At 37.4% G+C, this 24,090-nt stretch overlaps 1 protein-coding gene across 3 annotated transcripts in view; it reads right to left on the bottom strand.

Annotated features, from left to right (window-relative positions):
* Positions 1-3,745: 3,745 nt before the first annotated feature.
* MYSM1 (Myb like, SWIRM and MPN domains 1) overlaps positions 3,746-24,090 on the bottom strand; it is a 40,410-nt gene continuing 20,065 nt past the window's right edge. Inside the window, exons 10-20 of one of the 3 annotated variants that reach the window (XM_066269072.1) lie at positions 23,405-23,508; positions 20,630-20,707; positions 18,367-18,455; positions 15,707-15,761; positions 14,838-14,888; positions 13,742-13,816; positions 12,214-12,402; positions 11,431-11,563; positions 7,172-7,277; positions 6,936-6,993; positions 3,746-5,922 (exon numbers count right to left, since the gene is read on the bottom strand). In XM_066269072.1, coding sequence (XP_066125169.1) covers positions 5,755-5,922; positions 6,936-6,993; positions 7,172-7,277; positions 11,431-11,563; positions 12,214-12,402; positions 13,742-13,816; positions 14,838-14,888; positions 15,707-15,761; positions 18,367-18,455; positions 20,630-20,707; positions 23,405-23,508 — 1,106 coding nt within the window. In that variant the 3' untranslated portion in view covers positions 3,746-5,754. The remainder of the gene's footprint in view (positions 5,923-6,935; positions 6,994-7,171; positions 7,278-11,430; positions 11,564-12,213; positions 12,403-13,741; positions 13,817-14,837; positions 14,889-15,706; positions 15,762-18,366; positions 18,456-20,629; positions 20,708-23,404; positions 23,509-24,090) is intronic. The other 2 variants (XM_066269074.1, XM_066269073.1) reach the window with 2 other exon arrangements.

The following is a 24,090-nucleotide window of genomic DNA, read 5'->3' as shown; positions in this document are numbered from 1 at the left end:
TTGGAGACTATCTGCCCAGGATTCCCACCTGATCAGAACACCTGCAATAGACTTTGTGTGAGAGCTTTTACTGTGTGAAGGCACTGAAAAACAGAGGGATGGTTTGTTGCAACAGCTGGCTTTAATTATCCTAACATAAACCCTGGCCAGTTGGCTCAGTGCTAGAGTGTTGGCCTGGCTTGTGGATGTCCTGGGTTTGATTCCTGGTCAGGGCACACAGGAAAGTGACCATCTGCTTTTCTACCCCTCTCCTTCCCCTTTCTCTCTCCTCCTCCTGCAGCCATGGCTCGAATGAGCAAGTTGGCCCTTGGGCTGAAGTTGGCTCCATGGCCTCACCCCAGGCACTAAAATAGCCCAGTTGCCAAGCAACAGAGCAGCGGCCCCAGACCGGGTTGCACAGGGTTGCCAGGTGGATCCTAGACAGGGCACATGTGGGAGTCTGTCTCTCTACCTCCCTGCCTATCACTTGATAAGAAAAAAAAATTATCCTAACATACCCTCCTACTCCATAATGCTGGAATCCAATTTGAGGCAGTCCATAAAAGCAAACTGATCTCATAAAAGCAAATTCTCTTTCTCCCAGGAGGGTGGAAATGGGGGGATTCTACTCATGTCTGTGATTAAGAAAATAGTTTTGTTCTTCAAAAGGTCATTTTCCTTTAAGTTATTAAATTTTATTAAACAAATGTAGTCTGATGTAGACAATCTTCTGGATATGAATGGGTACAGATGCCACAACTACTGCTGAGCCATGTTTATCAGGTAGTTTGGATTAATAGAAAGCTCAATAATCACTGGTGTAGGTAAAATAAATTAAGCAATTTGCTTTCTGAAACTTTCCAATTCTTCTACATTTTGAGATGACCTTGTTAATGGGGGTAAGTGGGAAAGGAGTGATTACATCTAGTAACAGATTGGTAAGAATTGATTTTGATTGCAAGAAAAATATGGACAAGTTTTTTTTGGTTAGTTCTATTTTTACAAACACTGATAGCATCGTATTTAAGCTAGCACTCTTTGGGAAGATAATTGAGACTCGGTGATGTAGAAACACACCAGCCAACAATAAGAAAAGCCCATTACAGTACAAACAGGATTGTGAGACAATGCTGGTCTAGAGCTACAGGCTGCGTATGATGCCGGCCACAACCAGAAAATTAATAGCAAATGTTTCATTAGTGAGAACCCAGAACAGCTGTACACAGGAATGAACTTTTGACAAATAATAAATGCCTTGTGGAATTAGGATTCTTAGAATTTTATTGTACTTTGCCACTTAAATTATTATCATTTAGGAGCTTGAGTTCAAATTGGTTCTGTTAACAAAATGTACACGGCTGTATTACTATGAGGAAAATTAGCTTATGGATACTGAAAGTATTTTCTGCAGACACTAACAAAATTTAAATGGTACATAGATTTTGATTTAGCAACTAAGCTTCTAGGAATCTATTCAGAGAAATATTAGCAGTCTGCAAAATAAGGTTAATTTTGAATAGAAAAATGAGAATCTAAAGTACATCAATTAAAACCTGATCAATTATGCAAATCTGTACTATAGAATGTGCTAGGTACCTTATAATGCCAGTGGCAGAGGCCAAGCAGGTTCACATTGGATTCGGGCAGACAGCAGAGGAACCGAGGAGTCAGAAAGTGTTGGACCATTCCCACTTATTAGATTCTCACATTGGCGATGCAAACACAAAAACCAACCCTCACAGTGGCAGGCAAGCAATCCCGTGCCAATGGAAAGCAGCTGTAGCTTTATGTAGGCTATACATACATGGCTCTGCCACGTGCTCACACACTAATCAGGCAAAGTGCAAGCAAGCAAGCCTAACACAGCTGTTTTGTCAACATACCTCTTGCAAAGAATACATGTTTATGTGCTGATATGGAGGGAAGTGCTCAATAAAGGATAGAAATTAAAGATATCTATATACATTTTATAACCTTGTTTCTCCTTGTTTTTAATTGACAAGTTTGTATATGGTAGGAAAAAAGACTAAAAAGTTAAGACTAATGAGTTAATTCTGATTTTTAAGGTGAGATTTCTTTTACTTTATAGCTTCTATCTTTAGTTGACTGAACGTGAATTACCTTCATCATTAACATCTTCACATACTCTACCCACTGGCCCCAAACTCTAAATATTTACATTCCTTACCTCCATGCCCTCCACCCCCGTGCTAGGGTTTCCTTTTGGGAGCATCTCCCTCAAATGTCATCTACCCAACCCTGCCAGGCTATTTAAAGGTGACCTCTTCCAGGAACTCAGAATCAGTGCCCACATTTTTTTTTTTTCTCACAGAGTCAGAGAGAGGGATAGACAGACAGGAACGGAGAGAGATGAGAAGCATCAATCATCAGTTTTTCATTGCGCGTTGCAACACCTTAGTTGTTCATTGATTGCTTTCTCATATGTGCCTTGACCGTGGGCCTTCAGCAGACCGAGTAACCCCTTGCTGGAGCTAGCGACCTTGGGTCCAAGCTGGTGAGCTTTGCTCAAGCCAGATGAGCCCGTGCTCAAGCTGGCAACCTCGGGGTCTCAAACCTGGGTCCTCTGCATCCCAGTCCGACGCTCTATCCATTGCGCCACTGCCTGGTCAGGCCAGTGCTCACATTTTAGAGAATCATTTCTCGTTTGTCTAAACACCTATTACCCTGGAAGTCTTTTACAGGCATTTATAATCAACTTACATTTGTATCTGAGTCTCAGCTATCCACATCAGGTTTTATGTGTTTCCCACTTATTAGGTACTAACTAGGCTTCTGGTGAAAGAAACCAAGAGTTATTCAACTTTGTGTTCCCTACAATGCTCAATGTAACAGATGCTCAACCAATGTATGCCGACATAATGGGACATTCTTTTTCGCTATTTAATGTGCATGCTGCTAATAATTTAGAAAGACAGAAAATAATTCACCACTTTATTTTCAAAACTTTATTTATATAGAAGATTTAGAATGTTTCCCTTTAATTTTTATCATGAGATAAAATCAGATATTTTATGTCAAGTATGGGGAGGAAAGTTCAATCATTTTGAGAAAAAGCTTTCATAATTATATAAACATTAATATTCACAATTCTTTAATATAGATATAGACAACATGGAATCATATTTAAATGTACAAAATAGCTTAAATCATATTTTTTTACAGAACATTTCAAATTTCAAATAAAAGAAATCCATAAACACTGATAACAATTGAGAAAAACAGCAACATCTTTATCAATAATCATAGTAAACTTACACATAATACACAATTTACACGTCAAATCTAAAAATTTAAAGATATATGACTAATCTACTTAAATCATGCTAGAATCTAAATACTATTTTACAATCCATTGGTTCAAACAAATGTTCTGTTGTACCCTATGAAACAGGAATACAAACAATGAAATCATACTTAACATCCTTAGTTCCTAAGGACTACTTTAGAGAACCTCAAAGATAGCAAATCAGGCATATTCCCCTGAAATTTAAGTCCTTATGAATATATTCATCAATATATTCAAAGGAAGAAAATAAAAAGAAGATATCATAACTAATTAGGGGGAGACCATATTTAATTCTCTGCCTTGTTCCAGAAAGGATTTAAGGTATTTTAAAAGATTTGGAAAATAACAAAGTACAAATTACACACTAAACAAAAACAGAAAACAGCTGGGGAAACAGCACACATAAAACCATTTAAGAAAAGGTCAAGAATTAAGTATGTTACATTATTCTCCACAGTGATTTTTCTGGAAATATTGCAAAATCTGGTATTAACCTATATGAAAACTATTAAACTTTCGGTAAACTAGAGATGTAGATCAAATTTGTTACATTTGTATTAATCCCAAGGGAGTGGAGGATGATAAAGATGTGCTTTTTTCTTTGTGCTTGAGTGAAGGACGTTTTCCTAACTGTAAAACTGTGTGATTCTAGATTTAGTCTCTAGCTATTGGTAAAGTGTAAATTAAAAACCACTACCACCAAAATTTGGACACAATTTCTACTGAGCAATCTGTCAAGTGGGTGTCTGCCGATGACATGAAAACAGGGAGCTACATTTCAGGTGTTCAGGTGTCATAGGGCTCTTATTAGGTCCGGGTCTTGTTAGGTCCCAGCAACAGAAACAGGAAGCAGGTAAGCTGAAGAGCAGGAGGTCTGCTCAGGCTGACAAGTTGAGGCCAGTCTCCTCTGCTGCCCACAGAGCTGCAGAGGTTCTGACCTTGCCTGCAGTCTACAGGTCACAGACCTCACCCACTGCTGCGGGGAAGAAAAGACAGAAGGAAGGCAGGGCAGCACTAATCAGCTTCTGGGAAATGTGATGGGCCTGTTCATTTTTAGTTTTTAGGTCCTGCTTTCAATAAACGGTAGACTGAATGACCTCACACCTACATGCTGACAGGCAAGAAGTAGAGGGCGTGTGTATGAAGAAAGGGCTGGAGGGGGATGAAGGAAAAAAACAGTTGGGCATGTGCATGAGTTTCAAAACTGTAGGTTAAGGATCGGAACAAAAATATTAGATAAATCAGGCAGAACAATTAAAGTTTTATTTGAAAATGTATTTCAATGTCAATCAAAATTTTGAGTTTGTTTGAAAATGATGCAAGATCTTTCAGTGTCTCAGGCTGATGCATCTGAAAAGAAATTCTATTTGCAATTTTCTAGAGCAAGGGTTGGAAGATAATGGCCAGCATTGGTCTTTGTGAGGCTCATGAGCTAAGAATGGTTCTACATTTTAAAGTGTTGTGAGAAAAGATAAAGAATGTCTGATAGAGACATGTGTCCCGCAAAGCTTAAGTTACTGACTGACTGCCCCTTTACATAAAAAGTTTGCTGACTTCTGCTCTAGATTCAGAAAGTATATATATAAAACTGGACTGACTGCATATGTAATATGTCCTTTTTTGTTTTTAAAATTAAATCTCTGATTTATGTAAGCTTTATTGTAATTTGCCTCTTTCTATTGATAGCAAGTAGTAGAAAATTTTTTTTATGATTATCTGTATTGTGGTTAATTGAGGATTTAAAAAAAAATCACATACACTCTAATGTAACTGAAGCTAATTATTTTTATGTATCTGAATTTCATACAAAATGTCTCAGATAGCTGAGTAAATGGCATATCCTGTAATACTGTGCTATAAAACGGAAGCAAATATCTGTAATTACAAAACTGGTAATTTGATTCTCTTCTTTGGGTCTCTTATCTATTTTTAAGATTTTTCTCCATATGCCTCCCCTGGCCTCACACAGCATGATGTTAGATTTATTAAATCAGTTGTTTTCAACCGTGTCAATCACCGCAGTGACACCCCATCCATACCTCACTTGCAACAATAAACAAATCTCACCAAAACCCATGGGGAGGACAGAAGGGCTCCTGAGGAGACACAGGTACCAACAACGGAATGACTAGTTTGGGGAGAAGTAAAGGTTAGAGACACAGTCCGGTCCTCAGTCTGCACAGAGCAGCACAGCAACAGCCCTCAGAGTCCGCACCCAGCTCCTGGGCACCGTTCACAGAGGGGCACGCCATGGCGGGCCCTTGTTTACACAACACTGATAATCGCCGTATGAAAACGAGTCCCTATCTCTTTTTTGTCACAAGATTTATGTGGCAACGTCTCAATTTTGTGAGCTAGAGAAAAAATGTCAAAGCTGTGCCACTGCTAACTAAATTACAATAACTTCAAGGTTATAAATGACAGGAGGACCTCCCATGTCAAGATTAAACTGTCTTACTTTAAAACCACTACATTAACAATTCCTTTGGACCCATAGTACAGTCCTCTTCACCAACTCCATTCCCTTGCTTGCTTTTATAATTGGAAAGGAATAAATTTTCTATTTGAGTCAAGAATTCTTCAGTAATGAAGCGATTTGTCACTTTGCTCAGGGTTTTCCTCAGACACTCCAAAAGCTAGTTGAAAAGAAAAGTTTTATATTTAAACAAACAAGAAGTACAAGAAGAAGGTTTATATTAATATCCTTATTTAATGATAAAACTCACATTTTCTAATGCTTAAATGAGAAATATTCTTTTAAACATGGCTGAAGATAAACTTGTGAGCATTAACTGTATAGCTGGAGAAAGCCACTGTTGATGCGTAGGTAATAGTTCCTTTATGATTTATTTATTTAAGGAAACAAACCTGAGACCACGCATGAGTAATGCTTTCTACTATGGACAAAGTTGTGACTGTGCCCCTTTTCAGATTAGTTACATTTGCAAAGCAAAATAATCCTGTAGAATAAAAAAAATCTACATACATACAAGTACAGGACTCTACTATTTCAAAATTAGGATGCTAGAGTCTATTTCCTAGGAAATGTGCATATTAAACTTCCAACCAAACAAAGATAAAATGGCTGTAATAGAAGGGGGAAAATATTTAAAAAGAAAAAAGTATGTTTACATTTTCTATTTCCAAACTGCTGCAAAAAAGAGTAATGTTGCCAATTTACTGGTCTTAACTCATTCCACGCATAAACAAAACTACAAGTGAAATAAAAGAATTCAGGACTCTTATTGCATACAAGAAAGTTAAGTAAGATGACTACTTAAATTTGTTAGATTTATAATACCATTCTTAAAAATGATCAATTGTTAAAGCTAAATGGAAACATAGTGCTTTTGAATTTAATAAAATGAGAAAAATGTTATCCACTGTGTACAATCATAATCTGCTAAGAAATTTATCAGCCAACACTGACAAATTTATTCTAAAATAACATTCTTTCTATATGCAAATGTGGGCAACAAAACATATTACTAATTATCTCCTAGACATTAATTTTAAAAAGAAAAAAAGCAATAAAGGAAATACACAGAAAATGTATCCACAAAGCATTAGCCATCATGGGAAAACACATTGCGATGAACAGCTTTAGAATCTGTGAACAAAGGAATCAATTAAAATAAAGACAGCTTACTTTCTGCAAACAAGTCAGGTCAGAATCCCGGCGAAAGATTTTATCCATGGGGACACTGCTGTTGGAAGAAACAGGAATACAAACTGATGAAACAAATACTATAAACTACTCAGTTCTGCAGTAAACTATCGCTGAAGCCATACATCACAATTTTATATTGAACTTGGGTTTCCTATAAAACATAATTTAATGAGATACAGGGCTGATGTGCAACCATTTCAAACCACAGCACATACCTATGGGAGAGCCTGTATTTTTCTATTATCCATCTTGTCTTTTCAAACACTAATTCCCACTGAGGTTCTTCTAACATCTGTTGTACTTCGAATTTGTAAGGTAAACCTAGAAAAGCAGAAAGAAGCACATTTTCATCAACTATCTCTTAAGTTTCCAATCTCCTATTAATCACTTAAAATTCCCTTCACTGTTTTCACAACCACAGCTTGGCAGACCAGCTGAACAGCACTTTAACATGGCGGACATTAAGTATTTATTGCCTGGCTGAACTTGGTGCTCCAAGCATATTCATGCCAAGCAGTTAATAATAATAAAGGAAAAGTGCCATTTCCATGACAATTTTATGCAAGGAGCTGTGAGGGGTAAAATGATCACATAATTTATTACTCAAACCAAAAGACTTTTTGAGTGAAAGGGGACATATTAACAGTTGAGCCAGAATGGCAGGCTTAACTTGAGACTAGCCTAAGCAATCCAAGACAGACTCCACTCTGTGACTGTTTTTAACATGAATTCAATGTTATGATGATTGTAGGTAGCATTATTCCTATTTAACAAACAAGAAAAATGAGAGCGAGACAGCTTAAACAACCTATTCAGAGTAGTAAAGAGGAAGAGGCTGAATTGTAAACCCTAGCTGACTTCTGAGTCCACGCTCATGCCACATCCCTACAGGTGCTAATCTTAAGACTAGACAGGGGAAAGGATTAGTTTTGGAAATGCAGCAATTACACTTGAGTCAAGGCTGTCACGCTAAACTTGAGAGGAAAGGAGCCCAAGGGGTGGACATCCTGTATACTGCTGGAAAGAAAAAATACCAAAGGATGAGTCCACCTGTAAATTTCTCCTTCAAAATCTCCCTGTACCTGTACATATTATATATATTGTATTAAAAGAAAAGCCTGGTTGATTCATTACTGTACCAGTACTATAATAACACTTACATAATGCGTTCTAAATGCCAAACCTAAAGTGCTTTGCATATGTAAGGCCACTTAAATAACTAGCTACCAGAATTGTACCCATTTTTTTTCTTTCTTACCTTTTCTTTCTTTTTTTTTTTTATGAGGACACTGAGCCACAGAGAGGTTAATTAACCTGTTCATATTCATATAACCAGGAAGATATAGAGCCAGGACTTGAACTCAGGCATTCTGGCTCGAGTTTATGTTCTTTAACCTTCCCATTATTCTTCCTCTCAACTGGATTTTTGCCATCATAAAGTTTTTCAAGTAAATAAAAGCCAACCAATCAGAAGGCATAAGAAAAAATACATGGGTTTGACCAGGTGGTGGTGCAGTGGATAGAATGTTGGACTGGGATGTGGAGGACCCAGGTTCGAGACCCCGAGGTCTCCAGCTTGAGCAAAAAGCTCACCAGCTTGGACCTAAGGGTCGCTGGCTTGAATAAGGGGTTACTCGGTCTGCTGAAGGCCCGCGGTCAAGGGAGAAAGCAATCAATGAACAACTAAAGTGTTGCAATGAAAAACTGATGATTGATGCTTCTCATCTCTCTGCGTTCCTGTCTGTCTATCCTATCTATCCCTCTATCTGTCCCTGTAAAAAAAAAATACATGGTATACTTCCTCACAATAAAACAGTTTGTCAATATGCTCTAAAAACACTTTCCTCTCCTTTTTTTTTAGGTGTATGGAAGGAGGGAAGAGAACAACAGCAGGCCTGATGATAAAGAACTGATTTTTTTTTTCATTTTTCAATTTTCCACCATTTCATTTCTTCCCTCCAAAAATTTTAAAAGACTGACACACTATACTTATTAAGCAAACTCCTTTTAGTGATAATGATTCACTTGACATGTATTGATTACCTACTAAGTGCAGACAATAGCTATAATCATAACTACCTATTGAAGACCCTAATATTGCTAAGCACTTTATACACATTGACAATCTTTACAACCTCCTACAAGCAAAGATGTGGCAAAGAAAAATGGAAGCGATAATCTACCTAAGGTAAAGTCACCACTAAATACCAGAGCTGAGATCTGAATCCATGTGAAAAATTCCAACTCTTAATGAAAGGCAAACATGAGACTAAAGAGAGGTAAATAAATGCATTTTCAGTCTGTGCTAATGGAAAACAAGAAACACACACACACACACACACTATACGCAGCTCTATTTGGTATTAAAAATATTTTTAATTAAAAAAAATGGCTCTAAAACCAGTAAAAATTTCCTTTGTGATATTTTTATCCACTAAATATTAGAAAGAAACTAACCACTAAGTATATTTCCTGCCTATTACAAGTTCAGAAAATGCCTAACCATTATAAACATTAAAGATAGAATTTGGATACATACAATAGTAACAGAGAGACCAAGAGAGAGGAAAAGGAGGAGGGAGAAAGAATCAAGTAAAAGTTCTGTAATACAAGGTATCCCATGGCTTCTAGAAATTGTTAATTCTTGAACCAGAGGGTTTTCAAGAGGAGCAAAGGAAAGGACCTAAGATTAAAACCTACTAAGCAGTGTTAATAATGGTCAAGTCATTTAATAAGCAGCTCTGCCCAACAGACCCTCCCAAAATGACAATTAACGCTGAGTACTTGTGCACTGTCTTACGTGAACATCCAGAACTGTTCACTCCAATCCTTTCAAACTGGCTCTCTCTCCTATCTGGGGTAGCTCCTTCACATGCTTGTGTTGACCTGTACTTGATAAATACTGAACTTGTACTTTCTACAATCTCTGGAGTTTGCTACGTGGCCTTTTGATCTCTGGTTCTCTGCCCTAAACATTTAGCTGCCTTGTGTCCTTGGTCTCACCTCCACCACCTCAACTCAGAGTCTGCCCGGCTCTGGGTGGGTTTCTCCATCGTTTGCCATGCCTGGAAATTCTTTTAAGTCAGTAAGTTTGGTTAATTTGGGGCTCACTAGTTTGACTAGTTTTTGGTTGTTTCAGACATTGTTACTTCATTTTGGCCAGAAGTGGAATTTGAGAAACTAAATTTCAAAATTCATTTAATTATAATTAATTTAAAGAGTCAAATGTGGCTAGTAGCTTCAGCATTAACAGCATCAGAGTAGAGGTTCACTCTCTAAATCTAGCAGACTGTGAGATTAAGAAATTATTCAAATTGAGAACAAGTTAATTGTGATTCCTTTTATAACTTCTTGTAAAATGATACTGGCTAAAGAATGATGTATATAAGTGCTATGGGCATTCTGAACTAAAGTTAGTATCAGTACTATTCATTCAACAAAAGCCTACAAAATATGGAACATTTCCTAGGTTCAAGGCAATCAATTACGTGCTACTAGAGATACACAGACAAAGATGGTTCCCACTCTTTGGGGCTCAGTTTAGTTAGACATGCTAAATGGATAAATTACCATTTATCAAGACAAAGTGACCATGAAGACAGGAAACAAGTATAGCAGGTGCACAAAGAACAGAGCAACTAACAGTAAATGACATGGAGGTTGTGCTGGGAAGTCTTTAAGAGAGGGCATCTGAGTGACAGCATTAAGGAGAGAAATTAATTTAATAAACATTCACTTGGCACCTACTTTATGCCAGACTTGTGCTAGAAACTGTGGATAGAAAAACAATTATATCTACCTTGAAGAAGCTCATGAGCTAATAGGGAAGAGTACAGTAACTAGAGCAGTGGTAGTAAGAATAAAGAAGAGAGAATAAATACCCTAGAAATGTCAATTTTTCCTCTAATCTGTTCCCTTCCATCCACACTTCCCTTCCCTAGGCTGTTACAGTAATTCCCAGCCAGAGGTAAATGGACCACAAATGGACATAAATCCCAAAGGAACCAAGTTATGATGGGCTAAAGGAACCAAACTCTTTCCTGTAATAGAATGGAAGCTAAGAGATATAAAAAGTTAGTTTTTTATATAGAACTATAAAAAAGAGGTCATGGAGAGCTGGTGGTAGGCTGGTCATTTTTCTTTTTTCACTTGTATGCCATCACAGAGAAAACCAGGCTGCATTTATTTTGCAGTGTCTCCAGTACCTAACACACACACTGCTGGCCATAGCTCTTCTCCACGTTGTAATCATTTTGCCCAGTGGCCATGGTAACACAATGGAACTTGAATCTAGAAGCATATCCTAAGAGGGAAAAATGGTGGTTGCACTACATGGTATGCAACTAGTGATTCCTCAGTTGAGAATACAAACTTTTCCATTAAATAGTTTCGCATAGTTGTAAATTCTTTGATTTGTAAGATTCCAAGAAATGAAGACAGAAATTCGGTAAAGTTGTTTCTGTTAAAAACTTACGATAAGAGCCATCTGTGCTAATTTCATCACTTATAACCAGGCAGGTAATCTGGGAATAAGGTAAGGGATTATTTTGATTATAGGGACTAACAATCATTCCAATGAACTTTGCACCTCCTCTGGAGAAGTAACTCTACAATGAAAAGAAAAGTATCATTAGTTTCAACTACAGGAGGAAAACGGAATCAAAGGGTGTGTTAAACTCCACATCCAAAGTGCAACTAAACAAAATGTCTTATATATTCATTCCATGCTCTAATTTTTCAGGCCAAAATGTGTTCAAGCCAATCTTTTAAAAAAATTGTATTTTCTATGAATATATTTACTAATTATATTCACAACATATCAGCTATAATCTTTCTCAATATGGTAATAATTTACAAACAGCTGCCTATAACAAAAATACTCACATATCATACAATTGCAGAATAAAACAAAACTCTGTATTTCTCAGAGATGCAAAATATATATTATGTTTCTGATTATTTCAATTACTCCCAGTCCCTGTCCTAATTGTTCTCATCAATTTTTAAAGGTTCTGGGAGTAATTATCAGTTACTTTGATGGCTTGTCTGTATTAAACAAAATAGCTGATTTTCCAAATTTTTAAATAAACATGCATTACTCTTGTAATCAGGAAAAAATGCAAGTTATTTCAAAACTCCAGATGTAAAGGATATCAGAAAGGCAATACTTTGCTAGAAATGTTAAAGTACATTTATGTAAAAGAAAGCAATGAGGGGAAAGAACGTGCAATCACTTACAAAATACATATAAACACACCTGGTACTTGGCTTGAGTATCAATATCTCGTAGGGAAGGATTAGGATCAAAGGCAGGATGAGAATGATACCATCCAATAACACTATAGCCTCTTACAGCCAAAGTTTCTGAGGCCTGTGTCTGTGAGACAGGGTCCATCTCACACTGTAGTCCGGTGCTCAGACTGTTACATGGTTCTGCTGCACAGACCTAAAAAGAATTAATTCTTACATGATTATACTGAAATTCTGCTAATTCTATTACTTGAATGTTTTAGTTCTTTCATACATATATACAGAAACATTCTAAAGCAAAGCGTTTTATTTGATTATATCATAGGCAGCCTTTAACTTGCAAATGAATTACAGGAGGTCCTTGGGTTATGACATAGTTCTGTTCCTACAACAGTGACGCAACTCGAATTTCAGTATAAGCTGAAACACACCTTAGGCTAAGTCACTTACCTATCCTAACACAGTTGTAAAATCATAATTTAGAACAGGGGTAGTCAACCTTTTTATACCTACCACCCACTTTTGTATCTCTTTTAATAGTAAAATTTTCTAACCACCCACTGGTTCCACAGTAATGGTGATTTATAAAGTAGGGAAGTAACTTTACTTTATAAAATTTATAAAGCAGAGTTATAGGAATAATACTTACTTACCAAGTACTTTATGTTGGATTTTCGCTAAGTTTGGCAGAATAAATCTTTATGAAACAACTTACTATGGTTAAATCTATCTTTTTATTTATACTTTGGTTGCTCCGCTACCGCCCACCATGAAAGCTGGAACGCCCTCTAGTGGGCAGTAGGGACCAGGTTGACTACCACTGATCTAGAACATAAAAACACAACTAAGCCACAGAAAAAGAATACTGTGTATTTTTCTGCTGTGCACAACCAAAACTAGTTTGCCCACATTGTCTGTAAGTATGATGCTAATGCCGTCGTAAACCGAAACACTCATGTCTCAATTTTTTAATGTTTATATGGGAGTGAGCATTGTAAACTTGCAAAGTGGTATGTCGAGATTGTTGTAACCCGAGGATCCTAGTATACTCCAAAACTGTGACTATATGCTAGGAACTCAGAATCCACTTTTCCACATAAACAGGTCATAATAACTGTTAATTTTCCAGGTTAGCCCATGCAATAACCTGTACAAATATACTCTTTCCGTGACCTGTGTTATTTATGATAATTTCATCAGCATGATGCATACCAGGTTTCCACTACAAGGTTAGCACATGCTTCCTGGCCTCATAGAAGGCAATGCGGAATCAAGGGCCTGGCAGTGTTCCCTCCTTCTCAGTGGTGAAAGGAAACAGGTGCTCACCAGAGAGAATGTTAAGTCTCTTTTGGGACTATATAACTTTCTACATTTGCATGTTCCTATTTATATCTCAGGCAAAGTTTGTATTTTATTTTATTTAGTTATTTATTTTTTTAAAGTTTGTATTTTAATTATACCCACTGAAATCTATACAAATATTTGGTATGGGAGCAGAACAAAAACCCTTTAAAATCTTTAATATTGAAACTTACTTCAACTATCTTATCAATTTCTGAGTATCTTCCTCCTAGCAGACCAATCACTTCAGCCATAGACACATGGGCATGCTAAAAGAAATACAAGATAGACTTAGCCTGAAAAAACTATGTACTTGAGAAAACACAAGAATAAAACCCACTTATCAAGTATAGTAATTATGCTTTTCTAATATAAAGTAGCATGCTAGAGGAACCAGATGCTAGGTTCAGAGCACAGAAACTTAAGATTTCAGACTTATTTTCATTGCTGGCTGAGAAGCTTTGAACCAAACATTCACACTCCATGATGTCACTTTTCCACTTACTAAATAAAGATACCATTTGTTCTCCCTATCCAGGAAAGCTATAAGGATACAAAATAAAATAAAAAAAATCACTCCTGCCTGACCAGGGGGTGGCGCAGTAGATAGTGTCAGACTGGGATGCGGGAGGACCCAGGTTCGAAACTGTAAGGTTGCGAGCTTGAGTGCGGGCTTATCTGGTTGAGCAAAGCTCACAAGCTTGAGCCCAAGGTCGCTGGCTTGAGCAAGGGATCACTTGGTTTGCTGTGCGCCACCCACCCCCCTCAAGGCGCACATGAGAAAGCAATCAATGAACAACTAAAATGCCGCAACGAAGAATTGATGCTTCTCATCTCTTTCCCTTCCTATCTGTCTGTCCCTATCTGTCCCTTTCTCTGTCTCTCTCTGTCCCTGTCACGAAAAAAAAAAAATTACTCCTATAGAAAACACCATAAGCAAACACAACTATGGAGGCCTCAGGAATTTAGAGCTAACAGGGAAATTCCAAATGCTCAGTTGCATTCTGTTGCAGTTATCTAAAGGCAGCAGACAAAGGGAACTAGGAAATAAAAATGTGGCTAATGAAGACAAAGTCTGCAAAACTCACATTAATTTATTTTCTCAAAAATACAAAAACATGCAATTGTTTGGCTTTTCTCCAAAATAAAAGACTTATTTTTAGAATCCTTGTAAAAGAAGATAGTTAAGATCCAAAATACAGGTCTTCCATACTCTCTCTTATCCCTGCAATAAAAATACACAAGAATACAAATCAGAATAACTAAGCGAACACAATAGATCATCCTTACCAAATCCATTATTAAAAGTGCTTCTGAAGCCACTTTCACCTGAAATGGCTCCTGAAATATAAAAAAAAAAAATGGGGGAGCATAAAAATAGAGATTTTGTTCTCCACCCTCTTCTCCTTTATCTATCATACCGAGATCCCATCACCAATCAAAGCTTAGTGAGGCCTGACCTGTGGTAGCGCAGTGGATAAAGCGTTGACTTGGAACACTGAGGTCACCGGTTCAAAACCCTGGGCTTGCCTGGTCAAGGCATATATGGGAGTTGATGCTTCCTGCTCCCCCCCCCCCCATGCTAACTCTCTCTCCTCTCTAAAATGAATAAATAAATAAAATAAAAAAAGAAAAGGCTTAGTGAGAACCAAGCTTCAATAAAATTACTATTTAAAAACCCTAGCATAGAGAAATTTCCTCATTTTCCACCTGTATCACTCATCTGACCCTTAATATACCCTGCCTTGCCCACTATTTCACATATATGCTTTGTACACATTGAAAAAGAAAAAGTGGTCCTTGATAGTTTGCTCAGTGGTTAGAGCATTGGCCTGGCGTGTGGATGTCCCAGTTTTGATCCCCGGTCAGGGCAGACAGACGAAGTGACCAGCTGCTTCTCCACCTCTCCCCCTTCTCCCCCTGTTCCCCTCCCTTAGCCAGTGGCTCAATTGGTTTGAGTGTTGGCCCTGGGTGCTGAGGATAACTCAGCTGGTCCAAGCGTAGGCCCCAGACAGAGGTTGCCATGTGGATCCTGGTCAGAGCATATGTGGGCGTCTGTTTCTCTATCTCCCCTCCTCTCACTTAAAAACAAACAAACTAGTATTTCCTGTCTGACAGGACAGCATTATTATGGTCCCTCAGTGATGCATAAGTAGTACCTGCTTTTCTTCACTGAAAAAATTACAAGGTATCAGTTGGAAAGGATCAAACGAGCTGAAAAAGAGGAAAAATATTTATTTCTAATATAATTTCAACAAAAAGACTAGGAAAATAACATTTAATTACAAATTTCAAAATGTGTATCAAAAATCTAAACCTGAGAGAGAAAAGTATTAAAGAGAATTTCTGAAAACATTCCATACAAACCTTTTGAAAGCAGCATGGTTCTTTTGGACCTGATTTTATAAAAGAGGTGGGGGGAAGAAGGACAGAGCCTTTGTGAGAAAGTCTGCTGTTTTTAACTTCTTTTAATATCCAAACAGGAGAACACTTAAAATGGTCAGATATGTGTCCTATGCTGAAAGCAGATTTCAAAAAGTTCGATAAACATGTGACCAATCCCTGACATGAGACCTGAAAGAAATGTCAAGATGGAAGTTTCTCAAAAATATTTCTGTCAGTAGTACAATAATATGAGCAGCAGAGAGTAGGAAAGTCAAAAAGTAATTGATGAATGAATGACAAATGGTTCTGCTAAAGAAATTAATGTACACAGAAAGTTCTAGAATAAACTATTTTAAAATAAAAAAGTCTGACACATGGTGGGTGGCACAGTGGATAAAGCATCAACCTGGAATGCTGAGGTTGCTGGTTCAAATCCCTGGGCTTGCCCGGCCAAGGCACATACAGGAAGTGACTACTATGAATAGATGCTTCCCATTTCTCCTGCTTCTTTCTCTCTTTCCCTCTCTTTCTATCTCCTTTTCTCTCACCTCTTTCCAAAAATCAATAAATAAATTTAAAAAAAATTTAAAAATAATAAAATAAAATGAAAAAGTAAAAAAGAAGGATGTGAAGAGGTGGCATCTAAGCAAGTCTATATACAAAAGCATGCCTAAACAACTCTAAGAGAAATGTTAGAAAGGCTTTGACCAATAAAGAATTGAGGTTTGAGAGATATTTTAAGAACAAAAAGGTTTTAGGCTATGTTCCGTGAAAAGAATAAACAAGCAAACAAAGGAATATGTTAACACAACTGAAAAGAGGCAGAACTATTTATTTCTTATTCTGCTTAAAACTGTTAGCTCTAGGAGAACACACACCTTGTTTACTGAATCCTGTATTCCAAGGGCCTAGACCAGTGCCTGACATATCATAGGCATTCAAAAAACATTTGTTGAATAAAGATTTTCAAATTAAAAAATGTTTTATCAACATAAAAAGAAACTAAAGGCTATCCGATCGGTTGGCGGCACAGTGGAGAAAGTGCTGACCTGGGATGCTGAGGTCCCAGGTTTGAAACCCCAAGGTCTCCACCCTAAACAGGGGGCTCATCTGGGTTGAGCTCAGGTTCACCTGCTTGAAAATGGGGCTGCCAGCTTGAGTGTGCAATCATGTTAATCAGTGTAGCTGGGTTGAGCCCAAAAGTTGCTGGGTTGAGCAAGGGGTCAGCAGCTCAGCTGGAGCCCCCAGCCAAGCCACATAAGAGAAACAATCAACGAACAACTAAAGTGCCATACTACGATTTGATGCTTCTTATCTCTCTCCCTTCCCCTCTTTCTCTGTCTCTTTCAATAGTAGAAAAATCAAGCTTATTGACATGTTGATGATTCAAAGCTATGGAGGCTATTTTAAGAAAAGTGGATCTGGATTCAAAAATCCTGACAAATTAGAACAGTGACTTGTAAATCACAATAAATGTAAATTGCACGTTTTGACTGAGAAAATCAAATGTCTGGATACTAGATGAGAAGTACTAGCTTATGGAAGATAATTTTTTTACATACCTCATTTGATTTATTCTCACAACTATAGCTTAATTTTTATTTTAATGAGGTGATATGCACTAGAATGTAATGGTTAGGAGTATGGATGCTTAAGCCTTAATATTTGCGTTTAAATTACTGCCCCGCCACTAACAACTAGGAGCAAGTTACACAAACTCTCCGTGCCTTTCAGTTTCTTCAGCTATAAAATCGGAATGATAATATTAACTACTGCATAGAGCAGGTATGAGGATTAAATTTGTTAATATTGTAAAGAGCTTAAAATATAGCTAACAGTGTTAGCTATTATAGTTATTTTATAAATGAGGACCTAAAGCTAATAAAGGCTTTAAATGACTTACCCAGTGACATCACAATTGGTAAGAATCAGGCTCTTTCCTTTTGGGAATGACCTAGTGGAACTCTTGGATGTCTTGTTTTAAAAGGGATACTGACAAAACTATAGTCCATTCAATGGGACATCTGTACAAAAGTGAGGGGTGTAGGAAATCACGCCACGGAACTTACTTGGTGACCCTAAATGTTGTAAGTTACATATTTTAAATGATAAAAGAACAAAAAACACTTTGCTAACAATCAGCACCACCCAAAGAGAGAACCAGTCATTTCATGAGGTTACCTTTGCAAAATATCTGAGTTGAATAACCCCTTCACAACATAAGTTAGATCCTATATTCAAGGAACCTGAACAAATTTAAATCTTGTGCTCATGGTCCTCCAAATTGATAATCAGTGAAATAAAAAAATTTCAGAAATTTTACTTGTATTTTTAACTTAATGTGAGCAATATAGTTATTTCAAACATTTTCCCACACATTTTCTAATCATTTCTGATAAGTTGAAGAATCACATTTATATAATGTTAACTATACCTTTTTATTGGTCTCTGCACTTTTGAAGATTTAATAGGTTTGCATTTTTCCTCTTCTCTTCTTCTTGTCAACTCCTCAGCAGAAAGATGCTAAAATAGAAAACACCAGTTGTTCAGAGCCCACCAACCACTGATAGGCAGAATTAACAATACTCCTTTAAAACAGTTTTTAAGGGCACATGAGAATAAGACAATGCTGTTAGATGTGTCTCCTTCTTGCTACTAACAAACAAATATGCTAGATAATGTGTTTAAAAAATTGTTCCAAAATATATAGCCATACCAAACAAAATTTACTCCTTCTCTTGAATTAATGGTACCCTGGTTCAAAAACCTCAGGGTCACCTGAGTCTTAAGGGAAATAAGTCTCTCCCTTATTTCCCATTTCTAGTCAGCAAGTCCTACTGCACTGAGTTTTCTTTCACAACTGAGAGACACCCATCCATCATGGAAGAGTGCAGATTCTGCGGATAAAAGGCCTGGTTTTACTACTTACTAGCTGGGTGACTGCAGGCAAGTTACTAAAGCTCTTTTTGTTTTAGTTTCCTCATATTTAAAATAGGAACAACAATAGTAAAAACAATGTCATGGTATTATTATGAAGAATAAATGAGTTAATGATTATAAAATACTGACAATAGTGTCTGATATACAGTTAAGTCTTGTGTAAATATAAATGTTTCATTCCATTTCTACTACCAATCTTACACTCTGGCCCCAATAACTATGTAACCTTTTACAGAACATTTCTAGTATTTTTCCATGCCTACACCTTTGTTTATGCTACTCCCTCAGCCTGGAATGTCCTCATCTATATTTCCATATTTTGAGATTCTCCAGCTCATCCTTCATGCTACAGATGAAATATCACATCTTCTGTGAAACCTTCCCCAGTCACATCCTTTGGGAGGACCTTATACTTCTTGGGACCAATGTTATGGAACTTACCACAGGTTTTATCTTTCCTACTAGAAATCTAGCTCCTTCTAGGCAGGAACCATTTATTACTAATTGTTGTGCCTAGAACAGTGCTCAGGCTGAGGCTGGGAGCAGGGAGAGGGTAAAAGAAAAAAGAGAATCATCATTTATCAAGTACCTGGTACATTCATGGCTTACTGAGTACCTACTGCTTCATATATCTTACTTCACAAAGTTCACTGAATTCTCACTACAACCCTTTGAGAAAGGTATTGTCCCCTTTCACATCTTCCATTAGCATGAACAGAGTGAACTTTTTGGATACCTCTGACAATCCAATATGGAGTCACTGCAGCCATGACAGTTATGTCAAAGGCTATGTCAAGACTGAGATACTGAGGTGTTAATAGGAACGCCCTTAACAGAGGCCTAGAATATCCAAAACCACAATCTGGACACTTGGACAAGGACTCCATCTAGATACAATATGACTGGGACCTCCACTCCTGGTGAGCTATCAGGACTGAGCTCCTACCACCCAATGCTTGAACTTCGCTATACCATAAGTCACACTCGGAGCCCTGCCAACTTTCACTTCACCAAACGTGTTGCCACTGGAGCTGCCTGGCTTAAAACCGACACCCACCTCTCCACCTACAGATATCACCAGTGACTAGGACATGGTGATGGGCACTCACTGTGCTCTCTTCTGTAGTGTAAACCACCCCCTCTTTCTTGTAACCTGAATGTGACTCTATTGGTTTATTGGGGAGGACTACCCTAATAAGCCTGGCATTGTAGAAAGACAAATGTGTGTGAGTCGCTCCTTTAGGGGAAGTTCCCTAGCCCACAACACCATTCTACTGCCATGGTTGTTCACAAACAAATTAAACATGTATTGTAGAATGCATTTGGGTATATACATGTACACATATTCATTGCCTATTTTCTTTTTAGGACCCCAGTTTTTATTAGTAATAGAATACCTCAATATCTGTATTATGTCTAATGTTATGGATGACACTGTAATTTGTATATCAGAATGTCATTCAACAATGTTTGCTGGGCATACCAACTTCCTGGCACCTGGGAGATAGTCTCAAGCTAGACAGCAGAATGTACAAAGAGATAATCAAAGTTCTGAAAATGAGTCAAACTCCTAGGCAACTGCAGCACCAATTCTTTCTACTCTGCTGTTTATTAGTGACTTCTAGACAAAAAAATTAACATGGAAATGAGACAATGACATAAATACATATTTAAAAAGTGTAAATTTATGAAATTAAGATAGACAAATATGTATTAAAACAAATTTCACTAATGAGCCATTTGAAAAGGTCAGTTACCTCAAATGTCTGTCCTTCTAAGTCTTTTGCATCACACCAATTTCCCCATGGGTCTCGGACCCTACGCCTCCTTGTGCGCTGTGGTGAGATTAAGACAAAGCAAAAGGCAACAAGATTAACTTGGAGAAATCACAGCATATTAATACACAAAATCAAAATGAAAATTTTATTTTTTATTTTTTGTGAGAAGCAGGGAGGCAGAGTGACAGACTCCCGCATACACCCCTGACCAGGATCCACCCCGCTAACCCCCTATGGGGCAATGCTCTGCCCATCTGGAGCTGCTGCTCTGTTGCTTGGCAACTGAGCTATTTTTAGCATCTGAGGTGAGGCCATAGAGCCATCCTCAGCACCTGGGGCCATAGCTGCAGGAGGGGAAGAGAGAGATGGATAGAAAGAAGGGAGATGGGGAGGGGTAGAGAAGCAGACAGTCGCTTCTCCTGAGTGACCTGACCGAGAATTGAACTTGGGACATTCATACACCAGGCTGATGCTCTACCGCTGAGCCAACCAGCCAGGGCCTGATAATTTTCTAAAACGCAATTTCTCTATTAAGATAATTCTTGATCAGCAATGCCTGACTAAATTTTATTAATTTATGTTCAATAGCACTCTGTTCAGAAATAAATTAGTAATTATTTCCTGTATTCTACTTGTATTTCTTTTAATTTTCATTTCCTTTCACCATTTGAAAACTAAAACACTTGGACAAAAAATATTTTTAAGACCAAAAAGAACTGGCCCTGGCTGGTTGGCTCAGTGGTAGAGTGTTGGCCTGGTGTGTGGATGTCCTGGGTTCAATTCCCAGTCAGGGCACACAGAAGCAACCATCTGCTTCTCCACACCTCCCCTCTTCCTTCTAGCTCTCTTTTCCCCTCCCACAGCCATGGTTTGGTAGGAGCAAGTTGGCCCCTGGGTGCTGAGGATGGTTCCAAAGCCTCACCTGAGGTGCTAAAAATAAGTCAGTTGCCAAGCAATGAAACAGTGGCCACAGATGGGCAGAGCATTGCCTGGTAGGGGCCTGCTGGGTAGATCCCAGTTGGGGTGTAGAGAGGAGTCTGTCTCTCTGTTTTCCTGCTTCTCACTTAAAAAAAAAAAAAAAAAAAAAAGAAGAAGACCAAAAAGAACCACCAAGAAAATGACTTTCTATTCAATGACTTGGGGTAGTAAACTTGCAAGAACACAGAGCAAAAAGGAAATATTGAAAACTAGAAGCAAAATAATTATATCTCAGCCTTAGAAAGGAAAAGATTGCTTAGTTAAAACAAATAGTAAAAAATTACAAAGTTGGATAAATGGATTATTAACATCCAGGTTACCAAAGCCTTAAATGGACTAGCTGCCAGAAGCCATTGTGTGACTAGAACCATCCCTGGCAACTATATTTGAAAATATCCTTCTTGAAGTAAATATAGGTAGAAATGGTTTAAAGCCCAAATACTCTGAGAAAGATATCCATTCTATCATCTATACTTTTTTTCTCACCTGTTATCAATTTAACCCATCTTACTGGTTTACATGACTTGACCTTTTAGACTTGTTGGACCACTTATTTTTAAAATAAGATTCATGAATTTTTAACTATTGTAAAACTCATTAACCTCAAGAACTAAAAAAGTAAAGGCTAAAATATTTTAGATAGCTATTGCAAAAAGATGAATCTTATGGTAAGAATTTTAAAAAAATAACTAAATAAGAAAAAAAGAGCTTAACAGTACAGTTAAAAAAATAACTATATAGTTTATACATTAAAAAAATCTTTAAAAAATTTTCTGCCTCATCTGACCAGGCAGTGGCACAGTGGATAGAGCATCGGACTGGGATGTGGAGGACCCAGGTTTGAGACCATAACGTGGCCAGCTTGAGCATGGGCTCATCTGGTTTGAGCAAAAAGCTTAGACCCAAGGTCACTCACTGGCTTGAGCAAGGGGTTACTCGGTCTGCTGTAGCTCCACGGTCAAGGCACATATGAGAAAGCAATCAATGAACAACTAAAGTGACACAACGAAAAACTGATAATTGATGCTTCTCATCTCTCTCCGTTCCTGTCTGTCTGTTCCTATCTATCCCTCTCTCTGACTCTCTCTCTGTCTTTGTAAAAAGAAAAAAGAAATTTTTTTTCCTGCCTAACCTGTAGCACAGTGGATAAAGTGTTGACCTGGAACACTGAGGTCGCCAGTTTGAAACTCTGGACTTGCTTGGTCAAGGCACACACAGGAAGCAACTACTACGAGCTGATGCTTCCTGCTTCTCCCTCCCTCTTTCTCTCTCCTCTATCTAAAAATCAATAAATAAAAAATATCTAAAAAAAAAACTGTATTTAAAAATATTTTTGATTGATTTCTGAGAGAGAGAAAGGGTGAGAGAGACAGAAATACTGATCTGTTTCTCAATGTGCCCTGACCAAGGATTGAACCAGCAACCTTTAATATTGGGATGATACTCTAACCAATCAAGCTCTCTGGCCAGGGCAAAATAGAACGATAGTTAAAAAAATATATTAGATTTAGAAATTAAAACCAAGCAATGTAAGGCCAGTTTAGCAAAACATTATACATCCGTGTAAAGGATGCCAGTGAATTTTGAAGATTTTATTTTTGGTTTGTTTTTGCCTTATAAACCTATGTGAAATTGAATGGAAACCAGAAAAGTAAATGGCAAGGTAAAATATAAGAGAAAACATGTTCTTCCACTAAATGGCCATTTGTCAAACAGTTGAAGAGAAGCAGACATTCCTTACTGTTAAGAATCATGTAGTGAGAGGTGACTGCTTACCATGGACTGCAGACGCTGGGCAAGTTGGTATGCTTCTACTGTATCTTTTCTTTCTTTGGTTCGTACTTTATCAATTGGCTGTGGCCTGTTATATACAGCCTGTTCTATTGGAATTCAGGAAAAACAAAACAATCTATTTTTTTATGAAATTCATTTGTTATATAGGAAGACACATCTACACTGACTATCACTGTAAGCCAATTTCTAAGTTTATACCAGAGCTTCTATGATTCTATCTTAGTCCATAATTACACATTTGTGTGCCATATAATTCCCACATAAAAGTAATGCTATTAATTATTTTAAGACAATATCAGTAAAATTCCATATTTAGGAAATTGGTCATTTAATTTTTTATTAAGTCCACTTTGCTATCTTTGGAAGTCTAATACAGAAAACATGATCTCATATTTCTTTTAGTGGCTGAGGAAGCTACGACACCTTAGTTTTCCTGAAAAGCCAGTTCCAATATATAGTGCTCTGGCCAAAGAAAGACACTAAAATAAAGACCTCAGGGCAGACTATAAATTCTATCTACCTCTATATAAAATAAAATCATCTCTGACAGGATGTTTTCTGGTTAGCTCTTTGCATAGACACAGACTACAGAATATTCTTCTCAAACTATGGGTTGCAAGGTTCTAATTACCTTATTACTTTGCAACTATGGCATTATCTTTTTTCAA

Source organism: Saccopteryx bilineata, chromosome 3, assembly GCF_036850765.1.
Source record: "Saccopteryx bilineata isolate mSacBil1 chromosome 3, mSacBil1_pri_phased_curated, whole genome shotgun sequence".
NCBI classification, from domain to species: Eukaryota; Metazoa; Chordata; class Mammalia; order Chiroptera; family Emballonuridae; genus Saccopteryx; species Saccopteryx bilineata.
This window is presented reverse-complemented; position numbering and strand designations above follow the sequence as displayed.